The 17,745-nt window shown below is 41.5% G+C and overlaps 1 protein-coding gene and 1 pseudogene across 5 annotated transcripts in view; one reads left to right on the forward strand and one right to left on the reverse strand.

Moving 5' to 3' along the window:
• CUNH4orf36 (chromosome unknown C4orf36 homolog) overlaps positions 1–17,745 on the reverse strand; it is a 70,821-nt gene that overhangs the window by 49,538 nt on the left and 3,538 nt on the right. For all 5 annotated transcript variants that reach the window (XM_017860035.1, XM_017860034.1, XM_017860037.1 and 2 more), the window contains exons 3-4: positions 15,672–15,826; positions 15,100–15,444 (exon numbers count right to left, since the gene is read on the reverse strand). In XM_017860035.1, coding sequence (XP_017715524.1) covers positions 15,311–15,444; positions 15,672–15,826 — 289 coding nt within the window. In that variant the 3' untranslated portion in view covers positions 15,100–15,310. The remainder of the gene's footprint in view (positions 1–15,099; positions 15,445–15,671; positions 15,827–17,745) is intronic.
• Positions 275–2,128, forward strand: LOC108520612 (60S ribosomal protein L6-like; annotated as a pseudogene).

Consider the following 17,745-nt stretch of genomic DNA (forward strand, 5'->3'; position numbering starts at 1 on the left):
AAAGTACAGTGGCTCATGCCTGTAATCTCAGCTCTTCAGGAGGCCGAAGCAGGAGGATCATTTGAGGCCACGAGTTTGAAGCTGCAGTGAGCTATGACGGTGCCACTGCACTCCAGCCTGAGCAATGGAACAAGACCGTGTTTCTAAATAAAATAAAATAAAAAGATGAAAAGAGGTTAGGGAAACCTCTGTCCTAGGGAAAGCAAGATCCTGAGACACAGACAATGAGCAAAGGGGAGACTTTCTCCCTCCATTCTTCCTGCTCTGTCAACCGATGGCGTAAGTCCTGCCTCATAAGAGCCTGGCCCAGCCCCAACCCCAGACTTTCTTCTCCTCCTGATGTTAGAACTCTGCTCTGCTCTTTCTCGCCCCTTTCTCCCTTGCAGGGTTGTGGTAAGGACTAAAGAATATAAATAGAATGCCTAGAAGAGTTTCAAGTATATAATAAATTCTTGTTAATTTTTTTCTTTCTTCTGTTTGTTCTTTGTTATTAGATAAAACGTTTTCATGGATAAAATTTAATACACTTTGTCAACTGAAAATAAAAAGATTCCATAAATTCCAATCATTCACTGTTAAATTTCTATGCTGAGTTCTCTTTCCCATCTTGCAAGATAGTGGGTGAAAAGGCTGAGAAGCCAGATCCTAAAGAGAAGAAACCAGAAGCCGGCCGGGCGCGGTGGCTCAAGCCTGTAATCCCAGCACTTTGGGAGGCCGAGACGGGCGGATCACGAGGTCAGGAGATCGAGACCATCCTGGCTAACATGGTGAAACCCCGTCTCTACTAAAATACAAAAAACTAGCCGGGCGAGGTGGCGGGCGCCTGTAGTCCCAGCTACTCGGGAGGCTGAGGCAGGAGAATGGCGTGAACCCGGGAGGCGGAGCTTGCAGTGAGCCGAGATTGCGCCACTGCACTCCAGTCTGGGCGACAGAGCGAGATTCCGCCTCAAAAAAAAAGAAAAAAGAAAAAGAAACCAGAAGCCAAGAAGGCTCATGCTGGTGGCAAGGTAAAAAGGGGTAACCTCAAGACTAAAAAGCGCAGGAAGGAGAAGCCCCATTGCAGCTGAAATCCTGTCCTGGTCAGAGGAATTGGCAGGTATTCCCGATCAGCTGTATTCCAAAGCCCATGTACAAGAGGAAGCACTCAGCTGCTGAATCCAAGGTTGGAAAGAAAAAGGAAAAGGTTTTTGCAACTGTTACAAAACCAGTTGGTGGTGACAAGAACAGGGATACCGGGTGGTTAAAGATCACAAAATGCCTAGATATTATCCTACTGAAGATGTGCCTCAAAAGCTGTTGAGCCACGGCAAAAAAACCCTTCAGTCAGCACATGAAAAAACTGTGAGCCAGCATCATCCCTGGGACCATTCTGATCACCCTCACTGGGCGCCACAGAGGCAAGAGGGTGGTTTTCCTGAAGCAGCTGGCTAGTGGCTTGTTACTTGTGACCGAACCTCTGGTCCTCAACCAAGATCCTCTACAAAGAACACGCCAGAAATCTGTCACTGCTACCTCAACCAAAATTGGTATCAGCACTGTAAAAATCCCAAAACATCTTACTGACGCTTACTTCAAGAAGCAGCAGCTGCGGAAGCCCAGAAACAGGAAGGTGAGATCTTCAACACAGAAAAAGAGAAATACAAGATTCCAGAGCAGTGCCAAATCGATCAGAAAGCTGTGGACTCATAAATTTTACCAAAAATCAAAGCTTTTCCTCAGCTCGGGGGCTACCTGCGATCTGTGTTTGCCCTGACAAATGGAATTTGTTCTCACAAGCCAGGCACGGTAGTTCACGCCTATAGTTCCAGCACTTCAGGAGGCGGAGGCAGGTAGATCGCTGGAGCTCAGGAGTTCAAGGCCAGCCTGGGCAACATGGCAAAACAGCATCTCTACTAAAAACACAAAAAAGAAAATTAGCCAGGTGTGGTGATGCACGGCTGTGGTCCCAGCTACTGGGAAGGCTGAGGTGGGAGGATCAGTTGACCCAGGAGGCAGAAGTTGCAGTGAACCAAGATCACACCACTGCACTTCAGCCTGGGCAACAGAGTGAGACCCTGTCTCAAAAAAAAAAAGAAAAGAAAAGAAAAGAAGAAAAAAAGAAATTTATCCTCACAAACTGGTGTTCTGAATTTCTTAAGAACCTAAGTAAATAACTGATTTTAAAAATTATATTCCAAACTATTTTTCGTTAAAAAAAAATTACAGCACGCAGGCCGGGTGTGGTGGTTCATGTCTGTAATCCCAGCACTTTGGGAGGCTGAGGCAGGTGGATCATTTGAGGTTAGGAGTTCGAAACAAGCCTGGCCAAGGTGGGTGAAACCCCATCTCTACTAAAAATACAAAAATTAGGGCCAGGCATGGTGGCTTATGCCTATAATCCCAGCACTTTTGGAGGGACAGGCAGGCAGGCAGATCACAAGGTCAGGAGATCAAGACCATCCTGGCCAAGATGATGAAACCCCGTCTCTACTAAAAATACAAAAAAAATAGCCAGGCATGGCAGCACATGCCTGTAATCCCAGCAGGAGAATTGCTTGAACCAGGGAGGTGGGGGCTACAGTGAGCCGAGATCGCGCCTCTGCACTCCAGCCTGGGCAACAGAGCAAGACTCCATCTCAAAGAAAAACAAAAAAACTTCAGCATGCAATTCACCTGGGGTTTAGATAACCAGTTCATTTTTTTCTCAAGATCTGCCTCTTCTATGCTATCTCTCTTTTATTCTGCATAGTCTCCTGGATGAACTCAGAGACATCCATGGTTTCAGTTTTCATCTCTCCGCTTTCCCTTTCCTGAGCAGCACACCTGTAAAGCCCACTCTACTGGAGATCTCCACTAGAGTGTCTCCTGAGAGCTTCAAACACCAACCTAACGAAAACAAAATGTATCTCCTACAGGCCCAAGGCAATTCTTTTCCCGTTCTCTCTGACGACAGCATGTACCCCATGGCCCAAGCCCACAATCTAAAAGTCATCCTAGGCTCCTCCCTTTCATTCACTCGCATCGTTTTTCCCAAGCTACGCTGTGATTTCTACTTCTTCCACGACTCCTGAGTCAGAGCCGCATCATCTACTCCACCTTCACTTCCTTAAGTCATGTGCTTTGTCACACCTGGATTACTGGGAGAGCTTTTCACATGACAGATGGAGATAAAAAATAAGCAGAAAAACAGCCTTGAGGGAACACATACAATGCAGGGAGAAGAAATCTATTTTGTATCCTCACAGATAAGAAAAACTAAGCAATTATGAATAAAACAGGTTACCTTTTACAAAGGAGAAGGGCAAGTATTCAGAGAAAAAAACAAAAATATAGTAGCAGGAAAGAAAAACTTACTGTGGTTGGAGGACAAAACTGAAAGGATCTCCCACAAATTGCAGCAAAAGGCAAAGGGATAAAAAACAAGAGAGAAAAGATAAAAAATTAGAAGGCCAGTGCAGTACATGAATAGTAGTACTTCTTCTAGAAAGTGTAGGGAAAACAAAAAGATAGAAATACTTACGAATTAATTTTTAAGATAATTTCCTAGAAGTGAGGGGCATGAGTTTCTAGACTGCAAGGGTTTGAAGCATGTCAGGTATAATGGATAATGGTAAGAGTAGCTAACACGAACAGTATTAGGGCTTCCTCTGTGCCAGGCACTGTTCTAACTGCTTTAATATATTTAACTCATTTCCTTATCAAAACCATCATTATCCACCTTTTACACATGTAGAAATTAAAGCTGAGAAAAACTGAATAACCTGTCCAAGACAATACAGTCAGTAAGTGATAAAACTGGCATTCAACTGCAGCTGGCCCGTGCTGTACACTGAGTGCTCTAAATCACTGTACTACACTGGATGTGAATAGACTTACACCGTGATTCCCATCAGGATACTGGGATCTAGGCGAAGATGCCATAAGCTTCCAGGGAGTAAAAGCAGGTCTCAAGGAAGGATCCAGAGTAAAAATGACTTCGGAATGCTGACAATAATAAAACTAAAAATAAATGAACGGGCTGGGCACGGTGGCTCACACCTATAATCCCAGCATTTTGGGAGGCCAAGGCAGGCTGATCACCTGTGGTCAGGAGTTCAAGATCAGCATCGCTATAATGCTATCTCTACTAAAAATATAAAAATTAGCCAGGCATGATAGCACGTGCCTATAATCCCAGCTACTAGGTATGCTGAGGCAGGAGAATCGCTTGAACCCAGAAGGTGGAGGTTGCAGTGAGCTGAGACTGGGCCACTGCACTCCAGGCCTGGGTGACAGAGCGAGACTCCGTCTCAGAAAAAAAAAAAAAAGGAAATGAACAAAGCCTTCAAAATTTTGTAGGAACATTATTTACAACCTACAATGCTATACCTAGCCAAGCTATCAATGACATCTTGAGAGTAAAATAAAGACTCTAGACAAGAAGAACTCAAAAAATGTTCCTCCCATGTACCGTATCTCAAGTAACTACTGGAGAGGATGCTGCACCAAAATAAAGCAACAAACCAAGAAAGAGGATGATCACACAAGAAACAGGGGCATCTGCACAGAAGAGAGTGAAGCGAATCCCCAGGAGGATAATGTCAAAATCACAGACGGAGAGTTTGCTCTGAGTATGAAAATAAACAGTCCAGGTTAGAGCAGGACAAGACTTCTTACGGGCCTTCTTGGGAAGGTGAAATAATAAAATACATCAGAACGTTTTGAGAGGACTAACAACTGGCAAGGAGCATGGGGTTAACAAATAAATATTTCATGATAAATGCATGGAAAACTAAGCAATTACTAAATCTAATTACTAAATTTCTAAATCCTGCAAAAAGCAAGTAACAGGGAAGGAAAATTAATCATAGTTTACTACATAGATCAGTTCTGAAATGTTCATGTACTGCTGTGGTATGAATGTTTATGTCCCCCAAATATTGCATGTTGAAATCCTAATTGCCAGGGTAATTATATTAAGAGCCTTTCGGAAGGTGATTAGGTCACAAAGATGGAGCCCTCATGAATGGGACTAATGAATGCCCTTATAAAAGAAGCTCCTCGGAGCTAGCTGGTCGCTTCCACCATGTAAAGACACAGCTAGGGAATTGCGTACTCAAGAAACAGCTCCCGTCTTCACATACATTCCTATCCTCGTGGATAGGAACTATCTATGAGGAACAGGTCTTCTCCAGGCAGCTGCTGACTCCTTGATCTTGGACTTTCTAGTCTCCATAACTGCAAACAATAAATTTCTGTTGTGTATAAACTACCCAGTTTATGGTATTTTGTTTCATCAGCCCATATGGACTAAGACACATAGTCACAATAATGTTAACATTTAATACTGATCTAAGACAAATTATAATATAATCTAATGATACATTTAGAGGGAATAGAAAATGTTCTACATCTGTGGTAAGGTTAAGAAAAAAATAGGCCATGCGCGGTGACTCACACCTGTAATCCCAGCATTTTGGGAGACTGAGGCGGATGAATGACTTGAGGTCAAGAATTTGAGACCAGCCTGGCCAACATGGTGAAACCCGATCTCTACCAAAACTACAAAAACTAGCCGGGTGTGGTGGCACGTGCCTGTAATCCCACCTACTAGGGAGGCTGAGGCAGGAGACTCACTTGAATTCGGGAGGCAGAGGTTGCAGTGAGCCAAGATTATGCCATTGCACTCCAGCCTGGGCAACAAAGTGAGACTCCATCTCAAGAAAAAAGAAAAGAAAAGAAAAGAAAACGTTATCATCTATATTGGGAAGTCAATAGATTGTGCCTAGAAAGAAAAAAAAAAAGAAGTAGTAATACCAATGTGTTATTTCAAGTTTTCGAGTTATGGAGGTACATAACAAAATAGGTAAAAGAGGTGAAATTAGTTGACTCTGCAGTAGAAATGAGTGGTAGTGGCATAGAAAACTATTATTTTATTTATTTATTTTTTATTTGTTTTTTTCTTGAGACAGAGTCTCAGTGGCGCGGTCTCGGCTCACTGCAACCCCCACCTCCCTGGTTCAAGCAATTCCCCTGCTTCCACCTCCCGAGTAGTTGGGATTACAGATGCACGACACCATGCCTAGCTAATTTTTTTTTTTTTTTTTTTTGCATTTTTAGTAGAGACAGGGTTTCACCATGTTGGCCGGACTGGTCTCGAACTCCTGACCTCAGGCGATCCACCCACCTCAGCCTCCCAAAGTGTTGGGATTACAGGCATGAGCCACCATGCCCGGCCTATTTTATTTTAAGACAGGGTCTTTCTCTGTTGCCCAGGCTGGAGTACAGTGGTGCAATCATAGCTCACTGTAACCTCAAATTCCTGAGCACTCAAGGGATTTTCCCAAGTGGCTGGGACTACAGTCATGTGTCACCACATCTGGCTGATTTTTTCTTTTTTTTTTTTTTGGCTTTTGTAGAGATGGGGTTTCAGTCTTTTTTTCAGACTGGTCTTGAACTCTTGGCCTCAATAAATTCTCCCACCTCAGCCTCCAAAAGTGCTGGGATTACAGGCATAAGCCACCATGCCCAGCTTGGGAACTACTGTTTTAAAAAACAAATCTTTATTTAAAATACATTTATAGAAGCCGGGCAAAGTAGCTCACACATGTAATCCCAGCACTTTGGGAAGCCAAGGCGAGTGGATCACCTGAAGTCAGGAGTTCAAAACCAGACTGGCCAACATGGCAAAACCCTGTCTCTACTAAAAATACAAAAATTAGCCAGGCGTGGTGGCGTGCACCTGTAGTCCCAGCTACTTAGGAGGCTGAGGCATGAGAATCACTTGAACCCAAGAGGCGGAGGTTGCAGTGAGCTGACATTGCACCACTGCACTCCAGCCCGGGCAACAGAGTGAGACTCAGTCTCAAAAAAATAAATAAATAAAAATAATATAAAATAAAATACATTTATAACTGGTAATGTTTAAAAAGAGAAACAAACTGAGTTCCACTGAAATTAAGAGATTTTCTCATGGATATACAACTAATTGGGGCAGGGAAGACTCTAGAACCCAGATCTACTAAAACCTAGAGTTTTCTCTATATTACTATCTTATCTAAATGTGATTTTTAAGAAATTAAAACTAACAGCAACAATGCCAGATATATTGTGCAGTAGATTTGTGGGCTTTAGATTTTAAAGTATTTACAGTTTTCAAATAAAGTATTGGAAGTATTATTCCTGGGACTAGATGGATTAGTGACAGTGACCTTAAAGGAAAGAGTACAGGCCACTCAGTGGGATGTGAACTACAAAAATAAACATACAGCGTGAATCTTGTCACAGTCCAAAACATATATTGATACAGCTGCAGATAGCTAATTTTTTTAAAGAAAATTGAATTGGTTTTGATTTCCAAAGAAATGAAAACATACTAAATTTCTGCTAAAGGCTATCTTTGGTTGTGTAATCATAAAATGGTCTGTTTCCACATTTTAACTAGTTAACAATCCAGCTGTAATATTTATGATACTTGCTGAGATGGAGGAAAATTAGTCAAAATGTCAGAAAGAACAAATAGGAGAGGACAGGTGTGTAAAGGAAGTGGGAAGAAAGAGTAGAGTGGGTAATCTCGTGAAAGCTCCAACTCCCAGACTTTCAGCCAAGAAATTTTGGGAGTGTTTCTGGTTGGCAGATCAGAGTCTTACACAGAGCACATTGGAATTTTATGAGGCAAATTTGGACTAGGAATGTGGATGTTCCACCTTCTCAAGTCACGCAACCAAGGCTATATACAGAGCCTGGGTTCTCGACAATTTTTTTCAGGGCTGAGGATCACTAAATCAAGTGAGTCACTCACATCGAAACTCCTGAAACAAAATGCTCTTCATTTGTGCCATATGTCACAGATGGAAGAAAGTATCGGGATAATTCAGATAATGGCTTCTAAATATGTTTAAGCAGCAACCACGAAACACAACTCCCTAATCTGAGGTTAAACTATGGGCCTACATGGATTATAACCCCCAGGAATGTTTTGACTGGTCTGCACATTTATAACATCTGTATGTAGATATAAATCTACATTTATAAAATCTGTATTTCTATAATTACAGATGTACTGATATGTTATCTAGAATTTACTTCAAAATAACCCAATAGTGGGGACTGGGGTGTGGAAAGTGAGTGAGTATAAGTGAAATAAAATTGGCCGTGAGTTGATAAGTGCTGGAGCAAGGTGATAGAGATGTAGAGATTCATTTTCTTATTCTTACTACTCTTGCATGTTTGAAATTTTCCACAATAAGGAGTTGCTTGTGTTCTTTTTTTCATCTTTATTTTCAGATTATCTAAAAAAATTGGAAGATCTTCCCCTTGGGAAAATCAAACTGGAAGATTATCCTCTCGATGCCACTCTAGCATGACACTGACAGGCTGGAGCTGAGCAGCTGCTGCCCCTTTGGAGAAGGTGCATGCTCTCCCCTTCTCCAGTCTCTGCACTCCCTGTATGGCTTCACTGGACCATCTTGCTCATTTATGCTACCGACTTAATACTGGAATGAATAGGTTTGTAACCTCAAACTTATCCATAACCCCCAAATCCCAGAGTGATAGCAATGTATCAAAAATTGTATATTTGCAGAGTGATATCAGTATGGTGGCAGAATAGGAAGCCTCAGATCCTCATTCCCCAAGGAAGACAGTGACTTAACAATATACAAACCGAACTGCTTTTGTAAGAACTCCAGAAACAAGTTAAGAGGTTGCAGCACCTCAGCAAGTGCATTGAAATGGGTAGGAAAATTCATGGCATTTGACCTGCCCTAGCCATTCCTTCTCCCATGCACAAGGTGGCACAATCAGGAGAAAAATTCTAACCCCACTTTTTCCTCAGGAGTGAAAGAGATGAATGCACTGTGTATCCAACATTCTGGTTTTTCAGTGATGCTGCTCAAGGACTTGGTTCTATCTTACCTGACTTGGAACAGTGACCAGAACAGCAGTGTGGATGCCAGGTTGGGGGTCCATTGAGAACAAAGGCAAGCTCCACAGTTTGTTACAACACTAGAGGGAGTGTAGTACCACAGACAGACACCAGGAAAAGCAAAAGATGATGAGCTCCAGTGAAGAAGCAAGCAAACCTTTTTTAACCGAGAAATTATACACACAAGCCCAGAGAAGATGCATTCCCAGAAAGGTCTGAGAGGTCCCCATACACTCTAGCCAGGCTGACTGGTGAAGACCCTCCCCTGCTTATTAAGCCAGTGTTTAAAGAGTGGGAGAGGTAGCTGTTTTTTATTTGGCTTTGGGGGTTTTGGTTCTTTTGTTTTCTGTTTTTAGTTGTTTTTTTTGTTTTTTGAATGCCTGAATCTCAACAAAAGGTCACAAGGCCTACAAAGAAACAGGAAAACATGGCCCGATCAAAGTAACAAAATAAATTTCCAGAAACCAACCCCCAAAGAAACGCAGGCCTATGATTTACCTGACAAAGGATTCAAACTAAACATCTTAAAGATGCTAAGTGAGCTAATAGAGAAGATAAACAACTAAACAAAATCAGGAAAATGATACATGTACAAAATGAGAATATCAACAAAGTCACAGAAACCATTTTTCTAAATCTGGAGCAGAAGAATACAATAACTGAATTTTAAAATTCACTAGAGGAGTTCAATAGCACACTGAATCAAGCAGAAAAAAATAGAGTCAGTGAATTTGAAGTCAGATCACTTAAAATTATTGAGTCAGACAAGCAAAAAGAAAGAATGAAGAAAAGTGAAGAAAGCCAAAAATACTTCTAGAACACCATCAAACAGACCAATATATGCATGATGGGAGACCCAGAAGGAAAAGGGAGAAAGGACTAGCAAGCCTACTTGAAGAGATTAATGGCCAAAATCTTCCCAAATTTGAGGAAGAAAATGAACATACAAATTCAAGCAGCTCAACAAATTCCAACTAGGATAAACCAAAGTGACCCAAACCAAAACACATTATTATCAAACTGTCAAATGTCAAAGACAAAGAGAGAATCTTGAAAGCAGCAAGAGAAAAGTGACTCATCTCATACTAGGGAGATCTTATTAGACTATAAGCAGTTTGTTTTGTTTCTTTTTTCTTTTTAATTTTGAGATAGGATCTTGCTCTGTCACCCAAGCTGGAGTGCAATGGCATGATCATAGCTCACCGCAGCCTTGAACTCCTGGGCTCAAGCAATCCTCCTGCCTCAGCCTCTGGAGTAACTGTGACTACAGGCACATACTACCATGCCTGGATAATTTTCTTTTTATTTTTTGCAGAGACGAGGTCTCAGTATATTGCTCAAACTGTTCTAAACTCCTGGTCTCAAGTAATCCTCCCACCTTGGCCTCCCAAAGTTCTGGGATTACAGGCGTGAACCACCGAGCCCAGCCTACCAGCAGATTTTTGAGCAGAAGCCCTGCAGGTCAGGGCCAGGTGTGGTGGCTCACACCAATACTCCTAGCACCTTGGGAGGCCAAGGCGAGCGGATCACTTGAGGTCAGGAGTTTGAGACCAGCCTGGCCAACATGGTGAAACCCCGTCTCTACCAAAAATACAAAAATTAGCCAGGCATGGTGGTGCTACTCGGGAGCATGAGGCAGGAGAATTGCTTGAGCCCAGGAGGCAGAGGTTGCAGTAAGCCAAGATTGCGCCACTGCACCCCAGCCTGGGTGACGAAGCGAGACTCCGTCTCAAGTAAAAGAAACCCTCCAGGCCAGAAGGGAGTGAAGTAATATATTCAAAGTGCTAAAATGGAAAAAGCTGCCAACCAACAACAGTATGTCTGGCAAAACTGTCCTTCAAAATTTTAAAAAAATTAAAACTTTCCCAGATAAACAAAAGCTGAGGAGGTTCATTACCACTAGGCCTTCCCCCTTCAAGAAATACTAAAGAGACTTCTTCAAGTTGAAACAAAAAGACACTAGACAGCAACACAAAACCATAGAAAAATATAAAACTCTCTGGTAAAGGTAAATATGTAGATAAAATATAGAATTAAGCCGAGTGCAGTGGCTCACACCTGTAGTCCTAGCACTTTGGGAGGCCAAGGCAGGCAGATCACCTGAGGTCAGGAGTTCAAGACAAGCCTGGTCAACATGGCAAAATCCTGTCTCTACTAAAATTAGCTGGGCATGGTGGCGCATGCCTATAATCCCAGCTACTCAGGCAGCTGAGGCAGGAAAATTGCATGAACCCAAGAGGTGGAGGTTGCAGTGAGCCGAGATCACACCACTTGACTCCAGCCTGGGCAACAGAGTGAGATTCTGTCTCAAAAAAATAAAAATAATTGTATCTACATATATATATATATAAAATTTTATAGTATTGTAAGTAGTGTAATGCTGTTGTGTAGATCACTTTTAAGTTCGGCATAGAATCTAAAAAACAAAAGCATAAAAAATAACTATAAATTATGTTAATGAATACACACTATAGAAAGATGTAATTTCTAACATCAATACCAAAGTGGGGAAAAGTGGAGAGGTAAAGAACTAGAATTTTTGTATGCCACTGAAGTTGAATTGTTACCAGTTTTAATTAAATTGTTATAACTTTAAAATGTTTTATGTAAAAATGGTATATTTGTTCATTCTGACCTTTGTCTTGAACTGTTTTAGTCCCATATTCAGTCATATCATGGCTATCTCCTGATTTTAAAAAAGTATCCTATCATACAAAGAATACCAAAAGGAATTAGCCATGCACGGTGGGACCATAAGCAGCTATAGTCCCAAGTAGCTGGGATTGCTTGAGTTTAGGAGTTCAAAGTTGAAGTGAGCAATGATCATACTACTGCACCCCAGCCTGGGCAACAGAGCCAGACCCTGTCTCTAAAAAATATTTTTAATTAAAAAAATAAAAAATAAGAAAGCAACTATCAACTGCATTCTATTATGGATCTTTCACCATCTGATTTTTTTTTTTATTTTTTTTTTTTTTTTTTTCTGAGAAGGAGTTTCACTCTTGTTTCCCAGGCTGGAGTACAATGGTGTGATCTCAGCTCACTGCAACCTCCACCTCCTGGGTTCAAGCGATTCTCCTCCTACCTCAGCCTCCTAACTAGCTGGGATTACAGGTGCATGCCACCATGCCTGGCTAATTTTTTTTAGTAGAGATGGGGTTTCACTATGTTGGCCAGGTTGGTCTTGAACTCCTGACCTCAGGTGATCCACCCGTCTCAGCCTCCCAAAGTACTGGGATTATAGGCGTGAACCACCATGCCCAGCCCTGAAAATTTTCCATCAATGAATGTCTATTGAGTAACTATATAAGTTAGGCATTGGAACACTAACATAAGAAAGCATTCCTTTCCTGCTGTTAGGGCATTTCAAGAGAGAGAGACATATACACATATTACTCAATTTTGCAATGTAATTTTACTTCAATATGTGCAGTTTTCAGAGGTTCAGAAACATCTGCCTAAAATCATCATTAACAGAATCTTAAAGCTAGAAGCAGGACTCTTCTCTCCAGAAAATCATGAAGAACTAAAGCTTTCTCAAATTCCATCTTTTCTCAAGGAACATTAAAATATTTTGTTCTGGCAAACTTTTTACAAACAGATACATGTTTCATTCATTTTCAACGTTATGAAAAAGAATATGTGATCTGAGAGATCAAAACAGATGCCTCTTTATCAACTAAGATGGTCCATAAGGTTAAGGAAATAAAACTTACTATAGCGTCAAGGGCTCAGGGCTCAGTTGGCATGACAACTTTCTAAATTCTTACCCCTGGAAGAAAAACCACACTCTTGCTAAACTCCATACCAACAGGAGCTATCATAGCCCTCCTGACCCTGATTTACATCCCAGACCACTGTAACTCTGATTCAACAGAGGACCAGCCTTACACACCTTCTTTTATGAAGAGCAACTGCAGACCTTAAGCCAGTTTCTGCCAGCTTATAGAGGCTGCTCATGAACTGTCTTTGTGCCCTGTAGTTCACTTTTGACGTAGAGCCAAACTCCACCTTATTTTAATGCTAAAACCCCATCCCAAAGTGAACATGGGAAGTACATTACATATATGTTTGCCCATTGCACATGTGCTTGACTACCTTCATACATATATATAGCTTTTCCCCAAAAACCTGCTGAATATGTATTACTTTATTGCGTCATACAGGCCCTGGGAGGCCTAAAACCCAGCCTGCGCTTTCCCTCTTTGAAGAAAGAGCACCTTCAGTCCACTCCAGAGACTCTCTTCCCAGTTCGCTAACTGACATCACCAGTAAAACTCTCCTTTCTACTATTTAGACATCTTGAAGGTCTTTTGGACAACAGATGGAAGCATATTACTTATACCCCCAATTAATGCCACTAACTGAAAGTGCCAGGTTGTAAAGTGAGGTATGACATGCTTAGGGCTCCATGGTGGCTCCAGAGGGCAGACCACAAAATGGTATCTATGCTCCTGGGTTACACAGTGGGGACATCAGGATGTGACATTTTTGCACACAAATTCTCCATGCTACTTTTAAGAGAAAGACATAAATGACAAGTTGATTATCAGGGATTATGACTTTTAAAGAGAAATGATCAGGATTTGTCATAGGTACAGCAGCTTTATTTTGAACTAAAAATTCAGGTCAGATGGTCTGGCAAGTAGTACATATATATTGTAAGAATAAAACCAAATTTTTTTAATTTCAAGACTTCTGGTCTGCACAAAGGTCAAGAGAGTCAGCCCAATATAACGTATCTTCTATACCTAGATTATAATGATAGTGATACTCACAGTAATGGCTAACACCAGAGTAATTCTCATTGTGTGCCTGGCAGTTTTCATTTAATCCTATGAAGTTGGTATACCTGTATTACCCCCATTTTACAAATGAGAAAACAAACAGAAACAAGGTAACTTATCCCAGCTCACATAGCAATAAGCAGCTGAGCTAGGATTTGAAGAAAGGCACCCAGGTCTAAAGTCTATACTCTTACACAGTATGCCACAGTGCCTTTCATAATGAAATGAAGCTAAGATACTAGAAGATCAGCCAGGCGTGGTGGCTCACACCTGTAATCCCAGCACTTTGGGAGGCCAAGGTGGGCAGATCACTTGAGGTCAGAAGTTCAAGACCACCTTGGCCAACATGGTGAAATCCTGTCTCTACTAAAAAATACAAAAATTAGCTAGGTGTGGTGGTGCACGCCTGTAGTCCCAGCCACTCGGGATACTGAGGCATGAGAATTGCTTGAACCCGGGAAGCAGAAGTTATAGTGAAACTTCCACTCCAGCCTGGGTGGGAAAAAAAAAATACCAGAAGATCCTAAAATGCCTACTGAATCATCTAAAAAACACTAAACTGTGCTCAAAAGTAACATTACTATCCAAGTATGCTTTATTAGTTCAAATGCTAGAAGAATTGGTTCATCCAAATCCAATACTTTCCAGTTAATCAATTCCCGATCCCCTAGTTACTCTGTGTTTTTCTCATAAGACCTTCTGTGTATTTTCATTTCACTTTCATTTTCACAACTATGTGTGTTCCATATGCTTCAGGGTCATTCCAGATAGAAAATAAGAAATTAGGCAGAAGGAAAAAGATTGACTTTTTTTGTTTTTGTTTTTTGAGACACGTTCTCACTCTGCCGCCCAAGTGGAGTGCAGTGGTATGATCACAGCTCAATGCAGCCTCAAACTCCTGGGCTCAAGGGATCCTCCCATCTCAGCCTCCCAAGTAGCTGGGACTACAGGCACAGCATCATGCTCAGCTAATTTTTTAATTTTTTGTAGAGACCAGGCTGGTCCCAAACTCCTGGACCCAAGCGAGTCTCCCACCTCAGCCTCCCAAAGTACTGAGATTATAGGCATGAGACATCACCTCCAGCCTGACAATTTTTCTAGGAGAACAAAAAGTAAGTTCTACTTGCTACTTCAAAATACCACATGTGAATATTCAATGATGTTTCATTGAAACTGGAAACTAGAGAAGTACTAAAAATGAAGTCTATTATTTTTCTTAACCAAATGAAATGTTTCAGTTTATCATTTTAAGAGAATTTCTCTCTTGCCTTCTTTTGGTCCCTCCTTGGGATCTCAAACATGCATATTCGAAATGTCTTTTGAAAACAATGCAGCTGAAGAAATTTCCTCTTCTTTTAGTGCAATTTTACAAAAATTAAAATGAATAGCACAAACGACTCAACTCCAAATGCATTTTCATCTACTTACAGTGCTGTAGCTTGTGATACAAGGAACAAGAGTATGTCAGAGACTCAGAAGATCTGTCAGAGCTGGCCACTAACCCGTAGCTGTGGGCAGTGGCCCATCCATCAGTGGGCATTCAAATATCTGCCCCGAACTTTACACAGTGAAACGTCCAGAGACCTTCATCCCCTTTGGATGCAAGAGACAGAGTACAGAGTCAGTCATGAGTTGACTGTCATTTAGATGGAAGAGGTCTTCTTAAACCGGCTGGCCTTTCCCTCAGGAGAAGCTTAATTTCCTCAGATGTATTTTCTTGACATTTCAGTTTACAAAGACGCTTCACTTCATACTCCCTTTCGAGTTTGATGGCTGAAAAAGAAAATACACAAAACAATCTGACATACATTTTTCATCAGGCATAACTAAGTCAAAACTGAATATCATACAGCAAAATCCATATGCTTGAATAATAAACAAGATGACAGAGCTACAAAGATAGGAGGTATGGGTGTAAATAAACAGATTTAAACATTTCTCTGATAAGCAAATGACACGCACAATTTATAACTTATTAAAGCAGAACTTAAGGAACTTACATTCTGCAGAAGGGAGCAGTCCATCTTTAACGGTGTTACATTTTGTGAGCTGCACAGAACCACCAAATGAAATTTCTTCCAAGAAAGGCAACTTGATATTGGCTAGGTTCGTGTACCAGGTCTTTGCAAGCAGTGCAAGATCCCAAGGTTCCTGTCTGGGGCAAAAATTCATTAATGCATTCAATAAATATTGATTAAGCACCTACTATGTGAGATGTAGAAGACGTTAATTCTCGGTTCCAATTGCCACTAGACATTTTGGTTTATGGGGTGGGGGGCTGTTCAGAATTTTCCAGAGTTGTAATTCCAGACAGGAGAGGGAGATTTATATTAACTAATATAGAGATAATCCTGAACAATGACCACAAATTACACCAGGAACTTTGATTCAGCCTCCATGAAGTCAATCCAATCTTTCCATGTAAGAGGATGTAGATAAGAACTGTAAGCTCCAGAGTCTTTTATAGCTCATAAAAATGTGGTCATATTAAAGAAGGAAAGAAGGGCATAAGCATACATGGAGCAGGGTGCTTGGCACAGACTAAGGTTTTGAGTGTGCGATCTGGGAATGGGGATGAAATTCCAAACTACAAAGTCAAAATAACCACTATGAACCCTTAAAAATTGTTCTCTTTCACCTAATTCTGAAATTTAAAAATATCAGCTACATGTTTCTCATCTGCAGTCAATATGAGTTCAGCCTCATATGCATGAAGAAAGTGAAAGATCTGCTTTGGTCCAAGCAGGGGAAGTGACCATATTACACCAGCCACCCCTTTATTTGCCTGTTCCACCTTCCCGATCCTTTATCATCTAACTTTCAGGAGTGACTTAGAGTCTACAACTATTATAGATGTACTTGAACAAGTCACAAAATGTATAAGAATGTTCATTGAAGTGTTGAAGTGTCATTTGTTTAAAAAAAACATGGAGGCCAGGCACGGTGGCTCACATCTGTAATCCCAGCACTTTGGGAGACTGAGGCGGGTGGATCATCTGAGGTCAGGAGTTCAAGACCAGCCTGGCCAACATGGTGAAACCCTGTCACTACTAAAAATACAAAACTTAGCTGGGCGTGGTGGCAGGTGCTTGTAATCCCAGCTACTCAAGAGGCTGAGGCAGAAGAATCGCTTGAACCCAGGAGGCAGAGGTTGCAGTGAGCTGAGATCATGCCACTGCACTTCAGCCTGGGTGACAAGAGCAAAACTCCGTCTCAAAAAAAAAAAAAAAAACATGGAAATCACCTTAATATCTATCAAGAAGAGCCCGATTAAACAAACTGTGGTACAAACATGTAATGAAAGAATAAGGATTATATTGACCTGGAAAGATAAGCAATAAAATTTTAATGTTTATATAGCACTTATTATTAGGCACTGTTTTAATCTATTTACACACATGAACTCATGTAATTACTACAACAACCATATGAAAGAGGCAGGTGCTACTACTATCCTCAGTTTACAGATTAGAAAACTGAGGAGTAGGCTGGGCATGCTGGCTCATGCCTATAATCCCAGCACTGTGGGAGGCAGAGACAGGAGGATCGCTGGGGGCCAGAAGGCCAAGACCAGCCTAGGCAATGTAATGAGATCTCATCTCTACAAAAATCAAAAAATTAGCCGAATGTGGTGGCACAGGCCTGTGGTTCCAGCTACAAAACAGGCTGCAGCAGGAGGATCACTTGAGCCCAGGAGGCTAAGGCTGAGACTGCACTGAGGTGACAGAGTGATAACCTGTCTTGATAAAAAAATAAAGATCTCTAGCTGGGCATGGTGGCTCATGCCTGTAATTCCAGCACTTTAGGAGACCAAGGTGGATTGCTTGAGGACAGGAGTTTGAGACTAGCCTGGGCAACAAAGTGAGACCCCATCTCTACCAAAAATAAAACAAATTCACCGGGCACTGTGGTGCATGCCTGTCATCCCAGCTACTCAGGAGCCTGAGGTGGGAGGATCACTCAAGCCCAGGAGGTACACAACATTCCAGCCTGCACTTCAGAGTGAGACCCTGTCTAGAAAGAAGGAAGAAAGGAAGGAAGGAAGGAAGGAAGGAAGGAAGGAAGGAAGGAAGG

Source organism: Rhinopithecus bieti, unplaced genomic scaffold, assembly GCF_001698545.2.
Source record: "Rhinopithecus bieti isolate Rb0 unplaced genomic scaffold, ASM169854v2 scaffold_52099, whole genome shotgun sequence".
NCBI classification, from domain to species: Eukaryota; Metazoa; Chordata; class Mammalia; order Primates; family Cercopithecidae; genus Rhinopithecus; species Rhinopithecus bieti.